The sequence below is a fragment of the Echinops telfairi genome, unplaced genomic scaffold (assembly GCF_000313985.2).
Source record: "Echinops telfairi isolate 266 unplaced genomic scaffold, ASM31398v2 ScPeMD7_5592;HRSCAF=6446, whole genome shotgun sequence".
NCBI classification, from domain to species: domain Eukaryota; kingdom Metazoa; phylum Chordata; class Mammalia; order Afrosoricida; family Tenrecidae; genus Echinops; species Echinops telfairi.
Window position 1 is genome coordinate 37118979 of NW_022109491.1, and position 25381 is coordinate 37144359.

At 50.4% G+C, this 25381-nt stretch overlaps 1 protein-coding gene across 1 annotated transcript in view; it reads right to left on the bottom strand.

Moving 5' to 3' along the window:
* The window catches only part of JAG1 (jagged canonical Notch ligand 1), a 40685-nt gene that overhangs the window by 7654 nt on the left and 7650 nt on the right, over positions 1-25381 (bottom strand). Inside the window, exons 3-18 of the mRNA XM_004697829.3 lie at positions 22063-22114; positions 14660-14914; positions 12608-12668; positions 8539-8669; positions 8151-8270; positions 7583-7696; positions 5303-5416; positions 4625-4738; positions 4144-4190; positions 3631-3804; positions 3054-3204; positions 2094-2258; positions 1499-1612; positions 914-1027; positions 689-802; positions 397-513 (exon numbers count right to left, since the gene is read on the bottom strand). Of these exons, the coding sequence (XP_004697886.2) occupies positions 397-513; positions 689-802; positions 914-1027; positions 1499-1612; positions 2094-2258; positions 3054-3204; positions 3631-3804; positions 4144-4190; positions 4625-4738; positions 5303-5416; positions 7583-7696; positions 8151-8270; positions 8539-8669; positions 12608-12668; positions 14660-14914; positions 22063-22114 (1957 nt within the window). The remainder of the gene's footprint in view (positions 1-396; positions 514-688; positions 803-913; positions 1028-1498; positions 1613-2093; positions 2259-3053; positions 3205-3630; positions 3805-4143; positions 4191-4624; positions 4739-5302; positions 5417-7582; positions 7697-8150; positions 8271-8538; positions 8670-12607; positions 12669-14659; positions 14915-22062; positions 22115-25381) is intronic.

Below are 25381 nucleotides of genomic sequence, written 5' to 3' on the forward strand. Positions count from 1 at the left end.
TAAATCGCAGCGAGCGGCAGCAGAATCCATAGGACGCTCCAGTAAATTGGAACCAGGCTTGCGGCTGCACTTTGTTTCCCTGGCGTGGGACTCATGAGCACAGGAAGAGGCTGTGGCAGGGACGCAGGGAGGGGGTATGAGAAGGGCAGGAGACTGGCTGCTGGGGTTCGGAACCAGAGCTGGGAACCGAGGCTCCATCTGGCTCCACTTATCTCTCCACACTTTCTCATGCCCAGGTCAGGGCTGCGGCCCATCAAGTCATTAGAGCAGACCCAGGTGATGCCGAGGCAAACACCATCAAACAGCTCAGTTTCTGGTCTCAATTCAGAGTCCCTCCCCGAGGGGCTAGCAGGGGCTGCAGCAGCCCTGGGAGAGCTAAGGGGGAGGAGCACTCACTCTGAGTGCAGATGGGCCCTTCCCAGCCTTCCTTGCAGACACACGTGAAGGACTCCCCATTGACCACACAGGTGCCCCCGTTATGGCAGGGGCTGGGCAGGCAGCTACTGTTCCGGGCTGCAAGACAAGAGCAGACAAGACCACCTTCGGTGAGGACTCATGGTTTGGAGGCGCAAGAACCAGGCCCAGGAGAAGAATCACGAGCTCCAGGGAGTCGGGAGCAGACGAGCTCCGTGGCCGAGACCACTGCGAATCCCATGGTGGGGGGTGGGGGCAGGGGCAGGAAAGCTACCTATGTTACAGGTTGCTCCTTCCCAGCCTCCAGGACACATGCACTTAAAGGCATCGCCTTCATCATAGCAGGTGCCGCCATTGTTGCAGGTGGCCTCATCACACTGGCTGTCACCTGCAGAAGGAAAGGCTTGGGGTGAGCTTTCGGTTGTCCCTCCACATCCTTCCACAGTAGACAGGGTGGGAGTGGTCTCCCAAGATGGAATTCAAGGCCAACCCCACTTACGTGAGTGGCACGTCTTTCCTTTCCACCCGTTTTTACAGTCGCAGTAGAAGTCATTGACCAGGTCCCGACACGTGCCCCCATTGTGGCAGGGGTTCTGGCTGCAGTCGTTAATATCTACAGAGAGGGGAGGCACTCAGCTAAAGAAGTGGGGCCACGCTTTTCGACGGCCACATCCCAATGCCCGCTTTGGGCAGTCCCCAAGTCCCGAGAACGGACCGACAGCCCCCGGAGCGAAACACGACCGCGGCACCTTTCCAGGAGGCAAGGATTCTCCTACGAGGCTGCTTTGAATGAAGGCAAGATGGGGACAAGTCTCTGCTAACTCCCCATTGAAAGTGAAAACCAAGGCGGACAGAAATGAAAATCCCAATAGAACGAGGATGCCACTTCTGTTCAAGCAGGGACACTTTTCCTTACCACACAGTCTAAGGCTGCAGTCTAACTAGCTGTTGTCACCACCAAAAAACGTGAACGGGACAAGGCAGAGAAGCATGTGGGCTTCCTATGAATGCAGGATTAGTGCCCCCCTGCCCCACTTCCTTAGCCTCCCTGACACCCTCTCTCTCCAAAGCACCACGGACTCACTGGTCTCACAAAAGATGCCCTCCCAGCCGTCACTACAGATGCACTTGTAGGAGTTGACACCATCGATGCAGGTGCCGCCGTTGTGGCAGGGGTTGCTCTCGCAGTCGTTAATATCTGTGTGCAAGGGGGGCAGAGAGAAGGGAAGGTCAAGTAGGGCACAGGCAGGCCTTAGTGTGTTCGCAGCTACCTCCCTAGAAAACACACCGGGGCCCCACAATATTCTAAACTCCCTAAGGACCGAAAGATTCTCAAACCAGAGTGGCAGGCCTACCAGGCCAGGGCTTCCAGAGGGCCTCCTGCATTTGACCAAGCGCCCTCACACTCAATGAAACTCAGTGTGAGCTGGGAAGAAAGGCCTAGAAAAAGGGGCTGCCCTAACTCATAAGATTCCCGACCATTTCAGAACCATCCTGCTGAAGATGCAGAGGCAGTAGAGTTTGCTGGGTAAACTTAGACATGACAGCTGTCTTACAATCCCAGGTGGACCGATACGCCTTTACTGGTCTTCCCTCTCTGACACCTAACTGCCTACAGCAAAGCTCCAGGCAAATACAGGTGGGGGCACCTGTGCCCCATCCCCGGCTGGGGGTCTTACTTTCATGGCAGTACGTTCCAGTGAAGCCTTTGTTACAGTCACAGGTGAATTTGCCTCCCGACTGACTCTTGCACTTCCCGTGGGGACCACAGACGTTGGAGGAAATGTACCGCACCCCCTCGGGAGTGTCGTTGGAGGCCATGGCCACGGTGCAGCTGTCAATCACTAAAAGGCAGATGCAGGGTCAGATCGCAGCCACAACACACGGCGCTCCCCAGCCAAGCCTGCCTTCCCAGGACGCACTCCCTTCCTCTGGCCACTGATGGTGAGAGAGAAGTCAAGAGGCAGCCAAGGCCAAGCGCCTGGCTACTTGCTGCGTCCTCGGCGACGAGCAAAGTGGACACTCCAGGCTGAGGGAAAGGGTCCTTTAGAACGTACTCCTCTCCACACGCAGCCAAGCACCTCAAAGAGACCGGCCTTTCACCCTGTCTTTGCCATCTACCCATGCTGGCGGACCCTTGCTAAGGGCAATGACCATATTTTACTTCCCGAAGGGAGACCAAATCCGGGACAAGTGCTGCCCAATGCGGTAGCCACAGGCCACCTGCGGCTATTTAAGTAAGGCCTCCATCTCACTTGTACTGGGTACAATCCACAGGTTCACAACCACAGCTAGCTTCTGGCTATGGTTGGACTGGCCAGCTGGGACAGAGAACATGTCCACTGCTGCGGATGGCATGTCCTACTGGGGACAGCCCTGCTCTAAGAATTCCTCTCAGCATTGCAAATCAGCCCACCCCAGAAAAGCAACGATGAATGGCCTTCACCTTCTCTCCCCTAGGCTACTTTTAAACCGCTTCTCCCACAGTGGCACGTTGCTTCCACGTGCTTCCACATCATCTGGTTTCCCTAAGCTGTTGGGTAAGGGGCTATCTTCCCAGAGGTTTTCCTCAACTCTGAGTAGTAAGAGGTGCAGTAACAGACACGCGGGGGAAGAAAAGGGCAAGAGCCAGGCAGTACCTTCACAGGGGGTAGTGCGGCAGTGGTCTTTCAGATGTGAGCAATTTTTGCCCTCATAGTCCTCAGGACACTTGCAGAAATAGTCGCTGGCACGGTTGTAGCACTGGGCACCATTCTGGCAGGGATTGGGCTCACAGTAATCTATGTCTAACTGCAAGAACCGGGAGTAGGAAAAGGGGAGAAGAATCACAATAAAACAAAGGTGTAATTATAGCCTCTCAGGCAGCCAACACGGGGAGCTGACCCCTCCCTTCCATTTCGGTGAGTACACACCAGTAGCCAGGGGGCAGCCACAGGGGTCAGGGAAGCATTTAGGAAACATGCACAGAGTCAGAGCGAACTGGGTGGTGGGGACTGAGCAGAGCACAAAGCCAAACAAACAAAACAAAACACAGCTCAACAAGTCATCCATCTCTCTCTGCACCAGCATCTGACTAGCAGTCCTCCCTGTCAAGAGGATGTGGATAGATTTCACACCGACTCGAGGCACTGGCGTCTGGAGGGGGCAGCGGGATAGGGCGGATGGGCGGGCTCTGCGGTGAAAACGTGGCCATTCGAGGTTTCCCCAGCCACTCACCTGACAGAGGTTTCCCGAGAAACCAGTGGGGCAAAGACACTGGAATCTGTTGATTTCGTTCTGACAGTGACCCCCGTTCAAACAGGGGTGGCTGGCGCACTCATCGATGTCTCTCTCACAGTGATCGCCTGCATAGCCAGGTGGACAGATACAGCGATAACCATTAACCAAATCCTGGAGGAGAAGGAGGGGAGAAACATGCTTGTTTCCTTGCACTCCACAGAACACGGGTTTTCCAGGGGTTGGAGCAGGGGTGTGTTTTGGTCCAGCAGATTCCCTCCACCAGTGGAAAGCCAAGCCTCTGGACATGCCTTAGCAGGATGTCTGTTAGCATGCCTCCCCAGGACTCCTGGAGGCTGGGGTAACCTGAGCCCTGGTGAGCCTTGCCTGGACGCTGCGCGCCTGCATTTTCACACCTCACAGGAAGGGGGTTTTCCCAGAGCCCCATACACGTGAAGGTTTGTCTTCAATTGTCAAGAAGCTATGATTGGGGTGAAGGACTTGGGTACTTACCCGACAAGAGGCGTCATTTTGACACTGGCCCAGGCAGTCATTAATATCTGAAAAATAAACAAGGCATCCCATTAAGGAGGCAATTTACATTGAAATTTGGGTCTAATTGAAAAAATCTCCTCCGCTCACGACAGATAAGGGCTTCTAAATCAGATTTCCTGCATGCTTCCCTGAGATAAGGTTGTTCCCCTGGGTGGGAACCTCCCCAACTCTCCCAGACTGAGCCGTGAAGCTTCACATCATTGTTTCAGCCCATCTTATCAGAATGTGGCCATTACCAACTAATGAGCCCGATAAAGCCTATGTTTTCATTTCTGACCACTCCCTCTCGGAAAAACAGCCCCCTGTAGAGAGTGCTTGCTAGCACCCAAGTCTGAGCTGCCGCGCCCCCCACCCCACCACCACCACTCTGCCTTGAATGGCAGACACTGCCACCACCCAAGTTTTCGTGAAATGCAAAAATCGAAACAAAGTCACTCACTGATGTCACAATTCTGTCCTGTCCAGCCGGGGAGACAATCACAGTAGTAGCTCCCAATCAGGTTCTTACAGGACTTGGCATTTACACAAGGTTTGGCCTCACATTCATTTGCATCTGAAAGAAGACAAGGATGAGCAAGGAGAGAGCTCGGTTCTGCCCCCTCCCCTCCCCCAAAGGCCACATACCAGTGAAATATGAGCCATTTCCATAAAAGAACTAGAGAAGAGCTATTAGCTTGGCTCTGTTTTGAGTATCTGAGCCTGGCTGTTTATTATCCAGTAAGTAATGCTCTCTCGTGGGCTCTGGCTGCCGGTTAACAAACAGTTCCCCCAAAAGAACAGAAAGGCGCTAGGCATCTCTGCACGAGCCAGTCTAGTTGCTGGGGTTTAAATATGGCTAAAAGAATGCAGACGGCTCATTCCTCATGAGATCATCCACGATTTGGAATCCAGCTGAACACTCCTCAGAGGGACGATTGACATGGTTCACGGAATCCAGTGACTTTCCCACAGGGCCTAAAAGGGCCAGGCCATTTGCATTCAAGGCTTTCTCCCAGGCCCGAGGTTCCGGATAACAAATGATGCTTAGTGCCAGGGGGTACACGCTCATCCTCCTGAGCAGCTGAGGCTGTCAAGGCCCCCCTCCGCACAGGAGTGAGAGTTGCGGGAATGTTCTCACCTATCTGGCAGGTCTTGCCAGTCCACTGCGGTGGACACACACACTTAAATCCATTCACCAAGTCCTGGCAGGTCCCCCCGTGGGAACAATTGTTTGGAGAACAGTCATCAATGTCTGTTTAACAAAATGGGAAGGGCACTGGTCATTTCACTTCCAGCCATATGACAATCACACTAACTGGCACCCCGAGCAAGAGGCCTGGTGGAAACTACGGGCTGCTCCGTGGTAGAAGGATGAGGTTTTTCTACTGCTGTAGAGCGACAGTCTTGGAAACCCACATGGGCAGTTCTACCGCGGCCTATGGTGTCGCTATGAGTTGGCATCAAATCCACAGCAATGAGTGAGCGAGAACACCCCTCATGTGGGGTCCATCTCACTTACAAGCCAGGGACTTGCTACAAAGTAAAGCTCCAGACGAACAAAGGAGGGTGAGTGGGGTGAGGCAGGCCGGAAACCTTTATTTTCCCCTTCAATCCTCCACTGCCCCAGGTTCATTTAATCCTTGACCCAAGCAGTGGAGGCGGCTGCCCACAGGCACAGGCTGGGTGGGGAGGCGGCTGGACATCACTGATCATCAACTGTGCAGTAGTAGTGAGAAAGGATGGGCCGATCTCCTGGACCTGCCTTGTCCTTTATTTTCAAACAAGAGGTCCGTGACTCAGAGGTGGCTAAGAAAAAGTTCTTTTCACAGATGTAAGCCCCATGCCAATTCTACAAAACCACCACAACAGACCCAAATGTGCTGCTGTCCCCCGGGGTGATTCCAACTCAGAAAGCGCATCTAGGACAGAGCCACTGCTTAACCCACCAGGCCACCAGGGCTCTCTCTGCTTCCACACAAAACTAGTGGAAACAAAACCAGGAAAGCAAACAGCTTTCGAGTGGATTTGAACCCACAGCAACTGTGCATGTGTCAGAGTACATCGGTACTCCCTAGGGTTTTTAATGGTGGCCTGAGTTACTTTGGGGGGGCAACTAGATCACCACGCCTTTCTTCTGAGGGGCTCCTAGGTGGATGCAAGCCTCTAACTTATCAGCTAACAGATGAGTGTGTTAACTGTTCATACCACCCAGGGACTCTTATCCTGAATGACAGAGGCCTCTTAAACTCATTCACCGGGCTCTTGGGGCTGGCTGGGCTCCTCCATGAATGTACCCGCTTAGGCTCTAGGACAACCAGAGGGAGCAGTGTTACTAGGCTAGGAAGTCAGGGCACAGAGAGGCTCGGTAGCCTGCCACAGGCCTGCCAAGTGAAGGAGCTGGGTCGGAAACCAAGTTCTTTAGTCCCTCACGTGTGGTCAGTTCTTGGGATGCCGCAGAACCTTAGTTCTCAGGCTAGGCTGTACCTGATAGTGCCACAGCTTGGTGAACAAAGCCCTGGGCATGGTGGTTGGTCAGAGAGCGGTTGCGAGCCCAGGGGGAAAAAGAACCACCTTGATGAGATGGAAAGACACAGGAGCTCCAACAATGGGCTCAAGCATAATTGTGAGGATGGCACAAAAGGTGTTTTGTCCTATTGCACATAAAGTTGCTTAGAGTCCAAACTGATTCCATGGCACCTAACAACAGCAACAACAACAGTAAACAATAGGATTCAGGGTGGGAACTGAGGGGCCATGGCACATGGACTTAAGGCCCTTCAGGGCGTTCTGATGCATGAAGGGGCTCTAAAAAGTTCCTGGGGAAAATGGAGTTTTCATATAAACGTTTCTTAGCTTCCTTGTAAACAGGTTTCATTCACCGCCTTGGCAACAGCACAGCCTTGATAGATACACCTGCAGGTTCTTCCTTCTGGGCCACTGGGGAGGTCAGCAGTGACAACCTCCCCTGCAGCTCGAGGAGAACCATGAACCAGATGAACACTCTGAGCAGGGCACGCAAAGGCACACACCACCCATGAATTAACCCCACGAACCGACGTGCAAGCCTAGTGCTGTGTCTCCGAGCGGCACTGGCACAGTTAATGAGCTTAAAAGGTTAGGGTTCCAATCCACCCCAAGGGGCTTGGGAAGACAAGGCCCAGGAAGCCACTTTGGAGAGGGGACGGGTCTGCTGAGAATCAGAGCTGTGGGCATGCTTCCTGAGGATGGTGGAGTGGGAGCGCTCGGATGCAGAAAGTCAGAAACTCAAGCCACCAGCCTCTTCACCTTCTTCCCACTGAGAAGACGCTTCACTGAGACATTCTCGAGGGACCATAAGCCCAAGTCTAGTCCGTCCCGTCCCATTCCCTCTGCCCCCGCCCCCCCGCCCCCCCAGCCTCGGGCCACAGATCCAACTTACTGGTGGAGCACGTGGGGCCGGTCCAGCCTGGAGAGCACCCACACTCAAACCCCAGGGAGGTCTCCTTGCAGCTGCCTCCATTGTGGCAGGGGTCCGAGAGGCAGGCATGCTCCGCTGCAAAATCAGGATGTCAGTCCGAGGTCCGTCGGCAGGAGATGCATTCTGAGCTACCCACCCCTTTCCCCCCAATCCCACACTCGGCAACCACCGCAGGCATGTTTCAAAAATACAGCCTGAGACAAGGCACTGCTCAAAGCGCTGAGGGCTGAAAGGAAGTCATCTTTCTTGCTCAGCTGTCTCCAGCCACATTCTAAACCTTCTCGGAGCTGGGGCTGTTTCCACTGCATTCTGACTCCCACACTAATCAATCTGATCAAAATAGCCAGAGGGCCTCATGGGGGAGGAGGTTTCCAGGCCCCCAGCCCCACCCCGCTGTCCCTAGAGTTGCTGGAATAGCTAGTCGGAATTGTGGAGGACAATCTCATGTTTTTACGAGTACTTAAGCATTTTTGCTTCAGTATACCGAAAAGTTAAAACAGAGGGATCCCACAGAGCCTGGACCACTTACCAATTTCACAGTTGGGTCCCGAATATCCTTCAGGGCAAGAACACTGATACTTGTCAGGACCTGTGTTGCTACAAGTGCCTCCATTGAGACACGGCTGATGAGTCCCACAGTAATTGAGATCTGTCAAAAAAGAGTCCGTTGTCAATGACTGATTCTAAAAACTCCCAAACCCATTACACACTTGTTCCCAAAGCCAACTCCGCTTTTAAAATGAAAACAGAGCAATACAGGAAAGCCACCACATGAAAACTAAATTGAGATACATTCAGACTTGAAGACATGTCCGCCCCCCATCCCCCACATCCACACAAGTTCCCACCATCCTCGTGCCCCTTCTGGAGGCCCCAATCCCCGCCGGCCTACGTCTTCCTCCCTGGTGGGCGCGCACCTTTGTCACAGAGCTGGCCACCCCAGTTGGTCTCACAGAGGCACTGCCAGGGCTCGTTACAGGTGCCGTGGACACAGCCCGGGTGTGGGATGCACTTGTCACAGTACAGGCCCTGCCAGCCGTACTGGCACCTAGAGAGAGAGACAGGGTCCATGAGCAGCCGGAGCAGGGGGGAGACGCGCTCAGTGTGGAGTGGAGAAGAGAGCGATGTGGGGACTTCGTTTTGTTTGGCTTTGGTGGCAGCAGGCTAAACAGGCCAGGTCTGTCTGGGGATCCTGGTAAACAAACATTTAACAGTTGGGTCATGGGCTCCTCCTGCTGACTGCTGACCAAAGGAGGCTGTTTGGGAGAGGCGCTTCCCCTTCACAGAGCCATCTCTTTGGGGGCTCACACAAACAAGACCAAGGTGGGGACAGGCGGGGGGGGGGTGCACACGCAGAAATCAATCAAGCTTGGGACTTTGTCCACAGACTACGGAGGAAGAGGAACGGGCTGGCTCTCTCTCTGGGGACAGTGGTCCTGTGAAACTGCGGAGGCCCATTTGCAGCCATTTTACCCTGCAGTTTGGCTGCCCCTTTGTCTCAACAGCAAGTCATGACCCCAGCACACAAAAATGCAACAAGACACCAAGGGCCTGAGGAAACTGCGTGTGCGTGTGCATGCGTCCGTCCACTGGGTGCTACTGCTCAGCAAGCCAAACAAACCAGGAGGCATAGGGACACCCAGACAAGGGGAGACTAAACCATTTCTGCAGGGAGGGGTCAGGGAAGCGAACGCCCTTGGAACCAATTCAGAAGATAATTTATGACCCATTACTGCTGATGTCTATGCTAATTTTTTTATAGTTAGTTCTCGCCTCACCTTCAAAAAAAAGGGTCAGCTAAGTTTATCTGGGGTGACAGAAGGGAGTTGACGTTCCTTTATAAGTGCCTTATTAATCAGACTCCATGGGAGCCAAACGGTGTCTGATTCCCAAACGAAAGCAAACATAAACCTTCACCTGGGCTGGAAGAAAGGGCAGGGTCTCAAACTGGCCCCTCACCCCATACTATTTCACGCCCTCAAACTTGAACCACCTTCTCAAAAATCAAGTCTTAAAAGGCGACTGGGAGGCCGAGGGAGACCTACCAACACTATCGCTATGCATGCAGGCTGACGAGTGAGGAGCGGGGTGAACACAACGGTTTCCAGGACAGGACCTGGGAAAAGTCACCATCAGAAGCAACCACCGCCCTCAGTTGCTCAGCTGGAAAACCAGCCCCCCACCCCCACCCCCCTACCGACAGCAAGGCAATAGAGAGCTGGACTCAGGGAGCCAATCCTTGTCATGGGAAAATTATAGGGATCTAGCTAATAGCTAATCACCCAGGCTGAGAATCAACTTAACCCCTGAGAATACCGACTAACCACTTCCTAACGTCTAAAAGCAAGCCTTCCACACCCAGGCACACAGATCCTGCAGAATATCTGGTTTCGGATGAAATCACACTGTGTACATAAAACATTCACATTGCTCTAAATGGCAAGTGGCTCTTTAAAGGAAGAGAACCAAGAGGGGAAATAAACCTGGGCGAAAACTTGGAAGGATTAAAAAAGCCCAGAAGATCCACGTTAGGGGGAGGTGAGTAGACTTGTTCTGTCAAGATTCAGTCTCAGCTGGAGAGATCATCAGAGGGAACCAATTTGGGGGAGAAAAAGCAATATCCTCGCTGGCTTCCCTTATTCCCTTCCAAATTAAGGGCAGAGAGACCTCTTCAATTTGCCTAATAAAAGCAGGGAGAGGCAGCTGAGGACCCAACCTCACCTCCTAATTAATGAGAGCTCAATCCCCAAGCTTAAAAAAAGGAACCACAAGAGGCTGGCCGTGGATGACTTCAAAAGAAAACAAATAAAAATACTGACCCTGAACCAGGCACCCACACCAAGTTATCCAGTGTAATAATATATGATTAAGGTTCTCACGAGAAATTGAAGTGACTCTCCCCATGTGATGATTCATAATTAAGTTTGATGTTATTGGCAGGCTGGCAATAAAGTGCACCCAGGAAAGGCTGCCTGTGCCTGCTTGGGAACAACAAAACCAATGGACTGGCCCAACATTAAAAAAAATAAAATTAAATTAATACATAATCCCAAAGACAACTTACAGGTAACTTGCCATTCAACTATTTGTGGCGCAGGACACACCCTGAACTTCCTTAACTAGAAGGTTCCGTTTTGACTTTCTTTCAAGGTCTGAAGAACCAAATGGGCTGGAAGGCTATGCAAATGGCGTGTGGGAAAGTCGCATCTTAAGTAAACAAGGGCACCCGTGCGTGTCTGGGCAGGGAGTGGGAGGTGAGACTTCGGAAGAGAAAGGGCTCAATGCTGGAAACAAAGCCTGTTGTTGTGGCTGGGAGGGCCCCCCCCCCTGCCAGGCAGTGTGTGTATTCTGATGAGGGCAGCACAATCCCGGTCAGCCTCTGCTGATACTCATCTGAGTGCAGAGCGAGCAGCTCAGAGTCACTAATAGCACCTCAGATCTGACTTTCCCCAGCACACCCTTCATTAGGAAGAGTTAATGGAGATGGAGTCCGGCTCAACCTTTGACAGCTGCGCTGTTAAATACCCCAGTCTGCTCCCCTCCTATGGGGCGGGCAAGGATTCCAACCAGCGGGGCACTTACTCCCCCTCAGCCTTGCGCGTGAACACACACCAAACACCGTCTTTATGATGGGTAACCAGACCGTTTCAGGACAGCCTACTTTCCACTTCCCAGTTTAGCTGCACGCCTCAGTGGTCGGTGTTCACCTTGCAGATGAGGCGAATCGAGAGGCTGGTGAATGCTTAAGGTAAAGCCTACAGGTGACAATTCTCCCTGAGAGAGCCGTCATCATTGACTGAGCAGCAAAATCTGTCAGGCAAGCTTGGTGCCCTGCAGGCTCCTGGGCCATCCAAGAGGGGGACTAGCAATCTGTGGGTGGGGAAGGGAGCCGAAGAACCTGCATTTGAAGAGTTCTCAGCGTAATTTTGGGTATGACAAGCTGGGTTTGGAGCAATGTTTCCCCAAAGCAACATCAGCATGACTTAGGCAGAAATGCAGAGAACTGCACTTAAACCCAGACTTAGGGGCTTAAGCAGGATCTTCATTTTAACAAGAGCCTCAGGTAATGCTCGGTTTGAATCCCACTGGTTTCAACTCACAAACTTTCCTTACACTCAAAACCAGAGTGAGTTTTGGGGCAAAAGTGGCAGACTCAAAGGATCCATGTAGTGTCGTATTACATTGCCTAATCCTGAACCCTTGGAGCTGGGGGGGGCGGGCGGGCAAGAGTGTGAGATTATGCCAAAATCCCACAGACATCAGCAACGTTTTCTATGAAATGCATATTTCAAAAAGTTCCCCAAACAGTCATCATGAAGTGGTGGGATGGAGTATATCTGTGTGTGTGTGTGTTGGGATGGAGTGTGTGTGTGTGTGTCTCGCGGCAGGGGGAGGCGAGGGTCTCTGTTTGGCTTCTGCTTTGTCCTGGACCATAAAAGAACTGACTTCAAAGGCGAGCAGCAAAAGTCTACATTCATCAGGCTCCACTGACAAGATTCCAGTGCAGCCATTAGCCCCTCAGCACTGGCCCAGCTTCCGACTGCAAAGGGGCCAGGAGATTGTACTAATCCCATTCTAAAGAATGCTAGACTCTCGCTACTGATGGGAAAAGTGGGGGAGGGCAGGCCCAGGAAAAACCAGGCAAGGGAGGAGAAACTCCAGGAAACATGCCCACAGCCTTCCATCTAGTCCATTAGCACTGTAAGCTGAAGATTAGAAAAACGTGTTATCAATTTACAGAACAGTTAATACATGAAATCACTGACGATACCCATAAGAGGTCTTTTTTTTCTTCCAAGAGAATAGTGTGTGCATTCCATCAGACAGCTGGGATAATTTAATAAGCTTCGGATATGACTATTTGATTTTTTTTTTTAAAGCGTCCTTGCCCTCTAAAGAAGCATTTTCACAATGGAAGTCAATCCCACACTTGCATGAAAGGGAAAACATCTTTTAAAATGAAACCAACAAATCAACATTGTGTACCTGCAGTCACCGGGGAGTTTGCAGGACCCATGCTTGGGACTACAGCCCTGCCGGCAAATAGCTGTTTAACAAAAAAACAAAAACAGAAGGATACATTAGGATTCTGCCTCTTTCATGAGAAAGTCCTAGTACTTTAAGCCTACAAAATCCACAATTTTAAAAGGTCTCATATCCAGTCCATTGTAAGGAAGGAAGATGGGAGGTGACCAGATGACAAACCCAGCTTTCAACTTCAAGGCCACGGTTAGCAGATCCTCAGAATGCGATCTGGTTTGGGGATAAAATGCATGCAAGTTGATGGAGGGATGGGGCCTTCATCCAGCTTCTCTAAACAATAGGTACCCTGGCTCCCTTAGAGATACCCTGTCATTTCCCTCCCAGCCACACAGCTACTCTCATAGGGAGAAAAGGGTAATCCTGCCCTTTGCCACCCAAGCGGTCCCATCAGGTGTACACTCAGCCTCTGTAGTATCCCTGCCCAAACCAAATGCCTGGTCTCAAAGCCAACCAAGGAGGCTGGTTTCCTTTGTTTGGCCAACGGAGCGCCCAGGCCCGGTAATGGTGCATTTGAGAAATGGCTACACAGAGCAATAGTGCTTTCATTTTTTTTTTTTTAATGGGACATTGAAATTACTAAACATTTGCCAGTGTAACACCAATGACTTGAAATACATTGAACTTATTAAGTTAGCTTTTGGTTTGTATTTTAGAAATGCCTATTCAATGTTTCTCCAGTTACGAAATGAAGCACAATTGCCCAGAAGAACGGCAAACCCTTTCATCCCTTCCCCGTCCTCAGTTACATTGTAAAACAATTTCATTTCTTAATTTGAGTTTCTTTTGAAGAAACTGACCTAATTACATGAAATTAGCAGAATTAACGCTGGTGTTCATTAAAAACAAATCCAGTGTCATCAAATCAACTCTGACTCATAGTGATCCCATACAGGAGTTCTGGGACTCTAAATTTCTATGGGAGCAGACAGCCTCAACTTCTTCCTTTGGAGCAGCTAATGGGTTTGATCTATTCTTGTTAGCAAGCAGCTCGGCGTCCAGCCCATAGTACCAGTGTTCGGGAGGAGTTAACCAGTCTCACACGTGAGAACTCAAAAACCGAACTCATTGCCATGAGTCAACTCCAACTAGTAGTGACCTGTAGGAAAGGGCAGAACTACCCCCGTGTGCGTCTCTGAGACTGTCACTCGTTACGGCAGTAGAAAGCCTCATCTTTCTCCTTCAGAGGCGCTGGTGGTTTCGAACTGCTGACCTTGCTGTCAGCAGCCCAACACATAATTACTATGCCACCAGGGCTCCTTTGATCACTATCACTGGTGAAGTCACCATGAATAGGGCCCACTGGATTCTAGGAGGAGGGCTGGGTAAGCAGACAACTCCTCTGAAAGTTTATCTACTTTCTATCCCCATCATCAGCTACCCCTCCCCCCACCCCAAGACCCCCAAAGATGTCCTGCTAAAGCTCAGAAGCTGTCCTTTCCCAAAGGTCAGCCTGTTTGAACTTGAGTGGCGAACCCTGTCCCATTTGGCATCTGCTTTAGGTCAAGCTGCTTACAAGTCGAGCTCTGAAGGGAACTTGGGCCCATGGGTTGAGAGTGTAGGGAAAGAGGCAGATGGGGCAGAAGCAGCAGCTGAGCAAGGCTGGGGGTGGTAGTGGGGGCTCCTCTGGAGTCTGGCTCCGCCTGGTAAGGTGGCAACTCTGGAGAGTAAATGGCCCACCAAGTAAGGGCAAGGAGGTGGAGGCAGAGGTCTCCAAGCAGCTCCTGTTTGAGTCAAGAGGAGCCCATGCAGTTTGTTCAGATGGCCCTCGATGCAAGAAACTGGGTGAGGGTGCACCTTCCAGGTAAGAGGCAACTGCATGGGGCACCAGTGGCTCCTGTACATTTGGCATGGCAGGCTTCAGGTTAAGATAACAGCCAAAATACCGTCTGACCACTGATGAGGTGAGAATTCCTGGCACCAGCCTACAGAATTTGGGGCAGGGTAACCCACCACAGTGCGCACCCCTACATGCACGAGCACACACTCTGCACACACCTTGGTTACATTCCGGCCCCTTCCAGCCTTCCATACAAGTTTTGTTGCCATTCTGGTCACAGGCATAATGTCCAAAGAAGTCATCTCTGGGCCGGCAGAACTTATTGCAGCCGAAGCCATAGTAGTAATCGTCACAGGCCACTCGGATCTGATACTCAAAGTGGGCTACCCCCGTGTTGTGCTTCAGCGTCTGCCACTGCCGGCTGGGGTTGATCATGCCCGAATGAGAAGCCTTTTCAATAATGCTGTCAGGTTCTGGAGGCAAAAACAAAAACAAATGCCAAACTTAACCACATTCACAATGGAGCCTCCCCCAGCTTCCCGACCAGTTTGGCTATTTTAAAATAAAAACCATGCACACATAATACAAAATTTAAAAAGCACGAAGCGGGCAGAAAAGGAACATTTGTTCTCGCCCCCACCCCCACCCCCTAAGAGGAAACCACTGATACCATTGATCTATCTACCTTCTAACGAGCACGGTGCAGTAAAAGCTACAAGTACCGCAACTCCGCAGGGCTACCTGGTTTTTCTGGATAGTGTATGTTTCCTGCCTTTGACAGGGTACAGTCTGGTCACTCTTCACTTGCCTCGTTTGGTGGAAACTATTCTTCTCCGACAGGTTTCTGCTTCACGCAGGTTCCCACTATTGGGGGGGGGGGGGGTGCATTGTCTGGAAGGGCTATGAAAGCATTTGTCCAATTCCTGAAATGTGTGCATTCGGGTTGTTTGGGGCCTTTCATTAAGCAAAGTCACAGTAAACACCCTTGAACACATTTGCCCATGGGTGTGGTTCTAGCAGAAGGAACGTTTCCTAGAAGGGGAAGTGTTGAATCGGAGTGTGTGCACACCAAGCCTCTTCTGGGAGCAGACATTCCCAAACTACCCACCAGTGGAGCCCTGTCATCCGTCTTCCCACCAGCAGCGGAAACTGCGTTTCCAACTGCAGTGCCAAACACTGCCCTGTCAAACCTGCTGATCTTCATCCGATAGGGAAAGTGGTATCTCCTGTTTTAATTAGCACTTAATTGAGTGATGTTGAGTAGTCATTCATGTGTTTACAAAACCGTCTATGTTTTCTTGTCAAGTGCAACCTGTTCCTCTCCTTTCTGTTTTGTTATTCCTTACTGCTTTGCAAATGCTCTTTATATATGATAAAAGGCTGCTCTTGAAGAAATGAAACTAGTCCACATAAAAGTTACCGATCTCCACCACCCCCCCTTTCTGGTGTAAGAGCTTTCATGTTTTGCTTAGAAAAGCTTTGTCTGCTTCAAAGTTATTCTAGTCATCTATAGTAAACCAGAAGAGATTAATGTCCTGTAATTCCATTGGGCTATTTTGTTTTTAAATTGCGAACGTCTTGACACTTTAGACTGGAATGTAAATAGCGAGCAACACCATGGGTTTGTACACTGCCCCTGGAGCCAGAGGCAGATGGTGGAAGAATCCACCTCAGTGTAGAGACAGGTAGACTGAGCGGTTGTTTTTGAGCCAAGCCATGACCCAGCAGAGGAAAAGACACGCCTGGGGCTCACGTCGCTCATAAGAAGAGGTAAGAAGTGGTCCCTGCCCTGAGGTCACCCATAATCTAGTCTGAGAAAAGAGACAGGGACAAAAATAGCTCCAAACACCAGGTGCCAGAAGTTCAGAGGAGGGACATGAAAAGGCGGTAACACACTAAGTCAGCACCCCAGCCTGGTTTTGTGTTTGTTTTCTTAAACCTGCCAGCACCAACCTTCACCACCTTGTCAAATTCAAGGCCACCTTGGAGAGACAGCACGAGGCCCTACTTTCTATGTCTTTGTGATTCTTACCCACCCACACCCCTGTTTTTCTAGGCCCTGGGCCTATGCTCACTCACATGGCTATGCAAACCCGTAGGTGACCAGGGCAGGAGGAAACTCCTGGGCGGCTTCACGTACACACGGCTCCTTTCCTTGCGGGGCGGGGGTGGGGGTGGGGGGCTGTGTGAGTGCACACCCCTCTCAGTTTAATTGTTGTGTGGGCAATACAAGCCTTCAACAAGCCCACGTACCCGCAGCCTTACACCATAGTGCCTACAGAAGCGCTTGGAGATAACATTTTTACAAACTTAAGTTTGGCAAATAAACACAGGCCAAGGAATGTCAAAAATGTCCTTCCATTAAATGTGTTTGCTCTGCCAGTTCAATGAAGAAGAGTAGTGGGTTATTATTACCATGTGGTTTTGAGAGAGGCACCATGCCTCTTGATATCTTAATAAAGAAATTATTTAAACACACTAGCCATGGCACAAAGGCTTCCAGCTCTCAGGCAGTACCAACATCAAACAAGTCAGCAGAGTCCCGAACAACCCAATGGTGCAGGCTGGCCATTTCATGTTCAGGAACAGAGTACACGAAATCCAATAGAAATGACCACGTCTCAGCATCCTCACTGGAGCTAATGGAGGGCAGGGCAAACCATCTCACAGCCGCACCCACTACCGAAGTTTTCTTCACCGAATCTAAGCAGGGCGTTCAGAGTCTGAAGTGCTGTCAGGGATCGAGCTAGTGGGACAGAACAGGGTTTGCTGCCTGCTCCTAGCAGATAAACCACAGTGCTTATTAAGCTTGGGAACGAGCCCCCGTGGCACATTTAAGTGCTCAACTGCGAACCGAGGGGTTTCAGCCCATCAGTTGCTCTGCAGGGACGAGACTACAGCTTACAAACCCCAGAGGGCAGTTCTACTCTGTCCTACAGTGTCACAGAGTCGAAATCAAGTCAGAGGGAATATAAACAGTCAGCTCGAGACAGACCCACATATTTAGATACATAGATGAAGGGGGAGTCAAAAAAGTATTGCTGTAACATCAGACATACCTTTACGCGAAGCTATTTGTTGTTTTCCACCTAGGTCCTCACACTTCTTAAACTGGTACTTTCCATCTCTCTAGCCCTTCCCCCTAAAGAGGTGTGTGCTCTTTGATGGATAGATACCATATTAAGACAGCACTTTGGGCATCTTTAAATGTTGAGAGTGGGGAATAACTGGAAGACTGGAGAGGCTTCCCAACAAAATTCATAGAACAGCATTTGCTACCCTCAAAGAGTGACGAGTGCATTATGTTATGAAAAAAACAGAATTTCTCAGCATTAACTTCCCCGGTCTTTTTCACATCAAAAAGCAGTTGTCAATGGTATTAAAAGTTCTTCATAAGCTACCATGATCTTTGGGCCCGTGTCCTCTGAGAAAATTATCAAATTATCTCCCTGGATTCCCCCCCAAAAGGGGTGACATAACTTTCTGAGCTGACCTCTCTACCCTGAATTTAACCAGCCCAGCAGGTCCCCTTCAAACTGAAAGCCATTGTTTTGACCGAGCATTTTTTGTAGGCACCTTAACGAGACTAAGACAAATGTATTACTGCAAGCGCTTGTCTGCAGTTATCCACTGATCAGAACCGCTTAAGCACATTCTGTTCAGGGTAAGTCCATGAATAGATGAACGAGAATCCCAGGAGCGATACTTTGACTTATCTTCATACACACACCCCAACTCAGACGTTGGGGGTGGTTCATTTTGTAGTCCAGGCTTATAATTAGAAAAGGGTCTTACCCCTCTCCCTGAAATCTTCAACTGTAAGAGGAACAAAAGACCAAGCTCCCAAAACATCCTTGCAGCCTACGGAGGGGGCAATTGAGGGGCGAGTGAGTGAAATCCCGAGACCACACCGTCACCAGCAAACAGACCAAAGCTTTCGCCAGGACGATTAGGCTGTAAGGACACCTGGCCTCCAGAATCCTGTGATGAGATTTTCATTAATCAGCTCAAGAAAGAGAAACCATTGCTCTAGGTGACAAAGGAACATTTTGACCTCAAATATTCTCAAAAACCAAATGACATTCACTGCCAGGATGTTGATTCTGAGTGCAGGGCAGAGTCGAACTGTCCCTTCTGGGATCTCAACGCTGTAAATCTTCATGAGGGCAGAAAGCCTCATCTTCCTCCCACAGCACAGCTGGTGGGTTCTAATTGCTGACCTTGCAGTCAGCAGGCCAGTGAAGAGCCCACTAGGCCACCCCGTCTCCAACTTAACATAAAAGAGGTCATGAAACGCAACAGAAATGACTTCTGAGGATGGACAACAGGAAGGTCGGTCTTAGAAAAACAGTTTCTGACAGATGAGCGGCACCACTGGGGAAAGGCTCTGTGCATGAGAGTTCATTCCAAAGTTAACAAATGGAATTCTCCATCCCCAAACTCATGATCTGCCTCTAGTTTACACCTGAAGGCAGCTTGCTTCGGGGCCCAAAGGGCAGCTGATTGACTCCATTAGGATTCCTACACATGCTCAACTTCTGCCGCTAGTTGGGATGGGCAGAGGATGAAGAGGGTAGGAGCCAAACATTCCCCTCTGAGCAAACAGCACGTGCCCAGGCCTTGCGTTAGGAGAGGACACAGGGCTTATGGAGAGTGAGAGGTGGGCTTATGGAGAGTGAGAGGTGACTCTTTGTCTCAGACGCAGGTAGATGCCACCCGCAACAACATGGGTTGCAAGAGGAAGCTGGCTGGGCTGTGCAGGGCCTTGGCCACACAAAATCTGACCCAAGAGCAATAGAAGGCCACCAACTGTTTTATATGTAGGAAAAGTATCGAATGTTACAGATGCAGAGGGAAAAAAAGACACTGACCAAGAATGGACAAAGTGCTGAAGGCGGACCAGGGTAGTACGGGTGGACCAGTTAGACAGCTACTGTAAGAGCCTAGGCACGAGTAGGTGGGGACTTGGACCAGGGTGTGGGCAGGGAAGATGAGAGCAACAGAAACGGAGTGAAGAAACGGAGAAGAAGATTTTCAGGATGTGGAGAAGGACTGTATGCAGATGCCGCGAGAGGGAGCTCGCCTGGGTACCTTCCAGATTTCGGACAGCACCGGGTGTTCCAGTGTGGGTGCTGGTCTCCAGAGAGAACTTTTTGGAAGGAGTGTGCTGGGGGGGAGGAAACACCCCCATGTTTCGTTTGGACGGGCCAAATCGGAGGTTCTTCAGAAGAAAGCGGCAAAGAGAAAAGCCATTCCAGAAAGTTCACAAATGCCTCAACTGGGTTAAATATGGTTGCAATTACTCACAATGGACATTACACGGCTCTGCATCCCCTTTCTTCCCTAGTAGAGGTCTGGAAGCACTTTATTCCTCCCCGACAGCCTTTTGTTGTCCCCTTCAACTATTCAGTTACCTCCCAGCAAGAAGTAGGGTGGCTCTGTCCACCCGCAAACCACACTCACTGCCGTCATGGAGTTGAACTCTGACTCAACAACTCGACAGGACAGAGTAGAACTGCCCCACAGAGGCCTTCCGAAGCGTTACTCTTCACGGAAGTGTCCTGCAATGTCTTCTACCTGCTGAGTGCCCATGGACTTGACCTGCCACCCTGTCAGGTAGCAGCTGAGTGTTTAACCACTGGGCCACCGGGCTTCCTGACAGTAGAACCGCCCCCCACCCCCGTAGCATTTCCAAGGCATTTATGGAAGGCGGCTGCTGCCTCTTTCTCCTGCAGGGTGGCCGGAGGGTATGAATCACTGACTTGGTTAGAAGCCAAGTGCTCAACTAGGGTTCCACCAGGAGCCCAGAGCCTCAAAGGGTAGACATCCATAGGCTGCTCACAAACCCCAATGGAGCCTAGTTGCTCCATGACGAAAGAAAAGATCGGTGTCTGAATCCATGAGTGACTCTGCAGGAGAGATGTGGCCCAGTCTGCTTCCGGAAAGATGATGGCTTTGACAACCACCTGGGAGCCGTTCTCCTCTGACCTACAGGGTTGTTGCTGTGAGTTGGAATTGACTCAACCATCAAGAGTTTGGTTTGGGTTTGGCCAATAGCCCCAGCTCTCCGTCCTGTCTCCCAGGCAGTTTCAACTTCTCCAGGGGTTCATCTTCCTGACCTGTGGGATACGGGTACCCCAGGAGTGGCCATGCAGAGCCAGGAGCCCCCAATACACCTTGCAAAAAAGTATCCCCTCCCCAAACTCGTACCACAGAACTTGGGTCACAGATGGATTGCTTTAACATCCAAAAGGGAGAGACAGGAGTAAACCACACCTGTAAAAGCAGCAAAATAATTTGACCAGCTGACTTCTGCCCACCCGCTTTCCTCTTCCTAATGCTCAGACCACCACCATTCTGGGTCATGGTGACATTAATGCTCCATGGTCCCCAGCGTGTGTGCAGTGGAGGGAGGGCAAACAGGTGTCTCTAAGTTTGCCGAACATCAGATGTATCAAGACTGGCAACTCCTCTTTTACCACTTTTCTCCATGGGCCCTAATGGGACAGAGATTGCCCCAGGGATGGAGGTTCAGGCTCTGGGCTGTCACAGTACCCCCTCTCACTGTCCCACCCATGAAGATCTGGACTCAAAATGCCAAAACAAGAGCTGTGTCCAATGTGCTGAGAGACTGTACTCAACAGGGCTCAGCAGTGACTTAATGGCCTGCAGTGACAACAGCCCAATGGCCCAGCCATGGTCCACTCTCACTCCATGCCCATCACGGAAACTCACCACGCTGAGACCTAGCTTGGGAAGGAGGTGGTGTCTTCTGAGTGGTGACCACACAAAGGACAGGTGGGCGAGGCAGGGGAAAGGAAGACTAAAGAGCAACAGCAAACATCTGGGTTTGCTCACCTTTCCACACACAGACACCATGCCATCTCCATTCGGATCAACTTGCCCAATGACTACTTTTCCAAGACCCTGCCCAGCAGGGAGGGAACTGAAGAGTTTTTAGCTAATGAGGGAAAACTCCTGCCCACCCCTCCTCTTCAGTTCCAACTTAAATAGCAAGATTACCTTAGAAGGCAGGTTGTGACCATTTCGATGCACACCCCTCTGTGCGCCCCCCACTAAAAGCCACCTTGGCAGTTCTGAAAAGCAACCTGGGCTGCAGACAGAACAGAGGGGGACCAGGCAAAGGTGGTGAAGCTTTGGAATTCAGCTTCAATGGGAGGCTTGTCGTGTGCAGTGTGGGAAACCTGGGCAGGCTTGGAGCTCACCTGCCCACAAAGTGAAATTCAAGGTCGTTCTTTAGAACCCAGTGCCACCTTTAAGAGCTTTATCTTTCTGATGAGAGATTAAACGCTCACTTAAAGTTTAAATGGACTTTTAAAAAGTCACTACTTTGATCCTTCAGCAGCCTACAAGGTTTTAAAGTTGTAAAACCATTAAGATCTCTATCCCAAAGATAATCTCAGTCCCATATTCAGGGACTGAATTAGCTGCAACTCTTGTGTTGGCTACTTAATATTCTAAGCTAGAATTCTAGGTAAGTTAAAGAACAGAGGCCACAGCCACAGACGTGTGGGGTGGGGGGGCAGGGGGTGTAGCTAGACAGCAAGGGGCTCGCAGTTTCACCTGCATTTAGCGAAGAGCCTTTGGAGGGAATACTTACGGACAGTGTCATTGCTGGAGTCCCACGCCTCCACGAGCAAAGTGTAAGACCTCTGCAAGACAGACAAAGCACAGCTCAGTCACTCACAGATAAGGGCCACCTCTCAAATGCCAGCCGTTCTTGGCCTCCAAGAACTAAACATAAAGCCAAAATGAAAATTCTGTTCGCCATCATGCTGAGACCGTGTGTGTTTAAAGCTGGACCAACTCCCCTCACCTGCTAAGCACCCCCACCCCCCCACCCCACTCCTGTTGACAAATGGCTCCTTTCACCTGGCAGGGGCCCCACTGCTGTCACCACTCATAGTCTTTATCAGGAAATGCCACCTCCTTCTAGGGGGCACTTAGCATAGAGAGTGCTCCAGAACTTTCCAGACTAGAACCCTGGCACATTACAAACAACAAACAAACAAAACACTATAAAGAATTTATTCTAAGCTAATTGGGTATTTACACCAGGTGGGGGAAGGGGGCATCCCCCTCCAGCAAGAAGGACTGGGCATTGCTAAAATTACACTTCGGATCTTGGTAGGGCTGTCCCCAGGGAGGCCCTCTTTTCCTTTTCAGAACCCTTTTGAAAGCCCTGTCTGTGTGAGCCCATCACCGCTCCCACAAGTATCAGGTAACTCTAGGAAACAGGGGCGGGGGTAGGTGCAAAGAGGCTCCGAGACAAAGGCAGCAACCGAACTTGGGGAGGAGGGGGAGTGCAGGGTAAACTCCAGGGAAGACCAGTACAAAAGGGGAAATAACTGCACACCCCAGGATTACATTTATTGATGAATTGGTCTATAAGTTCTAACATTCCAGGAATAATCAAGAGTCTGTGAACTAAAATTCCCTGGATTCTGGCAAGAAGCCAGCTATTCTAACCGAAAGCTGCTTTTATCTGCTAGCTCTATCGCAGAATTCCGCTTCTCCAAAATCCAAGCCATTAGCAAATTCCCGAGTTTACTCAGATCTTCATTTGTAATTTAAAATGAGCTCAGTCTCAATAGAACACAAGAGACCAAACCCACTGCTGTGTAGTTCGCCCTGACTCTGTCTCAGGGCCATCTGAGACAGACAGACAGACAGACAGAGCTGAACTGCCTCGCAGTGTGTCCAAGGCGCAAGGTTTGGCTCTCTTGCCTACGAGTCCCAGATTTGTACCCTTGCTTCGCCACTGTTCAGCAAGAAGTTCAGCTCACAGACGAAACACCGAAGTACCAGAAAACACACCGCCCCCAAACGAGGAGGCAGCTCTTAAGGTGAAGAGACCAACAACAGAAAAGGAACTTCATTCATAATTCAAAGCAAGTTCACCGACCACGCTGTGACACAGCAGGTCCTCTCGGAATAGAAAAATAATCTTGTGCCTTGGAATTCAGCCGAAATATGTTTCATACTCAAAGCCGACAAGGATTCCATTTCGTTCACTGATAACTGTGGGAAAACATTCAGAAGATCAAGCAGGACCAGGCAAGTCGGGGCATATACTCAGCCCTCTCCTGGTAGTGGTCATCGAACCAACTTCATTGTTGTCCTCGTTAATATTTTATTAGTGAAAGTTACACCTTGTTCATAGCCTCTGTACGTTTCTGAGGGCTTCCTGCAAATTACAGGGCCCTCTCCCAAAGAGTAGCAAGAAATCATATTTCTTGACTAATGCAAAGGCCAGAGTCAAGTCAAAGGAAGCCAGAGGTGAGGCTGATTTGGCATAATTAAGCCCTTCATTTGCTGATAACGTGGAGACCCACGTCCTGCACGTCAACAATATTGTTGTAATTAATCCTCTGATTAAATACATTGATACCAAGAGTTTTGACAGACTAGCACAAGCACCAAACACATAATCCCTACAAACCCCCTGTAAGGGCAGGCAGGGCTGAGCTGGCATGCTGATATTAACTCTGGTTAACACTCAAGGAGGAAGTCATCAGTAGATCTTACACAAGAACTTGGAAAGCCAAGTTGTCCACCAGGTTCATCCTCCCCGAACTGGGCAGACCTTCGAAGGTGCTGACCGACACCACCCCGCCTGACAGAAGAACAAGGCACACACAACTCTGGTCGCCTGGCTTCTCAGAGATGGGGGAGGGGGTGGGGCGGCAGGGGGAATAAGATGGGGTGAGGGCAGGGGGCAGACAACATGGACAAAAAGCCCCACAAAACGCCTGGACCTTCTCTCTCCTGAGCTTCGGAGGATGAATTATGGCTCTGGGACACACCTCCCCAGGCAAGAGGATTACTCCTGCTGAGTCTTTAGAGAAAAGGATTCCCTGCAATGCTCCCATTAGGAGTGGCTCTTGCCCTCCCACTCTATCCCCACACTATAGATCAACAATCAAGATAATTCAGCAATGATTATTAGTTGCTAGGGAACTTTAATTTTTCCCAGGCCCACACTTGACCTCTGTATATCCCCGGATATACATTCAGACACTGAAATCACAGATCATGCACACCTTACGCCATCAAAGCAGGGTACCAGGCCACAAATCAGTAATCCGCTATGATCATGTCACACTCAATTAGCCATTGAAAATCTGACCCTCAGCAGAGGCTGGGTCCCAGAGAGGATGGAAGGGGGTGCCTGGCAAGATGGGGTGTGTGCAGTCAAGGGTGGTGGTGTCAGTGTGGGGAGCAAGTTCACTCCCCAAATACACCTAAACCAGCAAATACCTGAGTTGTTCCTTAATTTCAAACTATGAAAATAAAATCCATAAAGAGTATGAGGTCACGTGACTTTCATTTTCCTTAATGTAGTCCAGGAAACCCTAAGGGCAAAGCCGGGTGTATACGTAAAAATCACAACCACGGCCAAAACCAAACCAAACCTCAGCAGCTGCCCAGCCAGTCAACTCAAGCCATGATGATGACCCCATGAGTGTCAGTAGAACTGTTGCCTACAGTTTTTATTCAATGGCTGATTTTTCTCAGAAGCAGTTCACCAGGCATTTCTTTTGAGTGCCCCTGAGTGGATTCATCCTGCCACCTGTTCAGTTGAGTAGCCCAGACCCACTCAGGTTCCCCTAGGAAGGACGGGGAGTTAGCATATTTTCAAGCTCAGGTTTGCAAAGGCAATCACTTCTGCCACTTCCAGCTCCAGGCCCAAGGGTATCCGTCAACTCCAAAGTCGATTCCCACTCTCCTGTGACAAGAGGAAGGCCAGCTTCTTTCAAGTACCTCTGGGGAGAACTTCCATGGAATTTTGCCTGGAGGAATGTACTGGCATCAAAGCTACTACCCTGCCAAGGCTGCCTCCCCCCCCCACCCCAGGATTGTGTTCTGCAACCCGTTCCACTTGACAGTGGTTACCTTGGCACCAGGCAGAGTGGTAA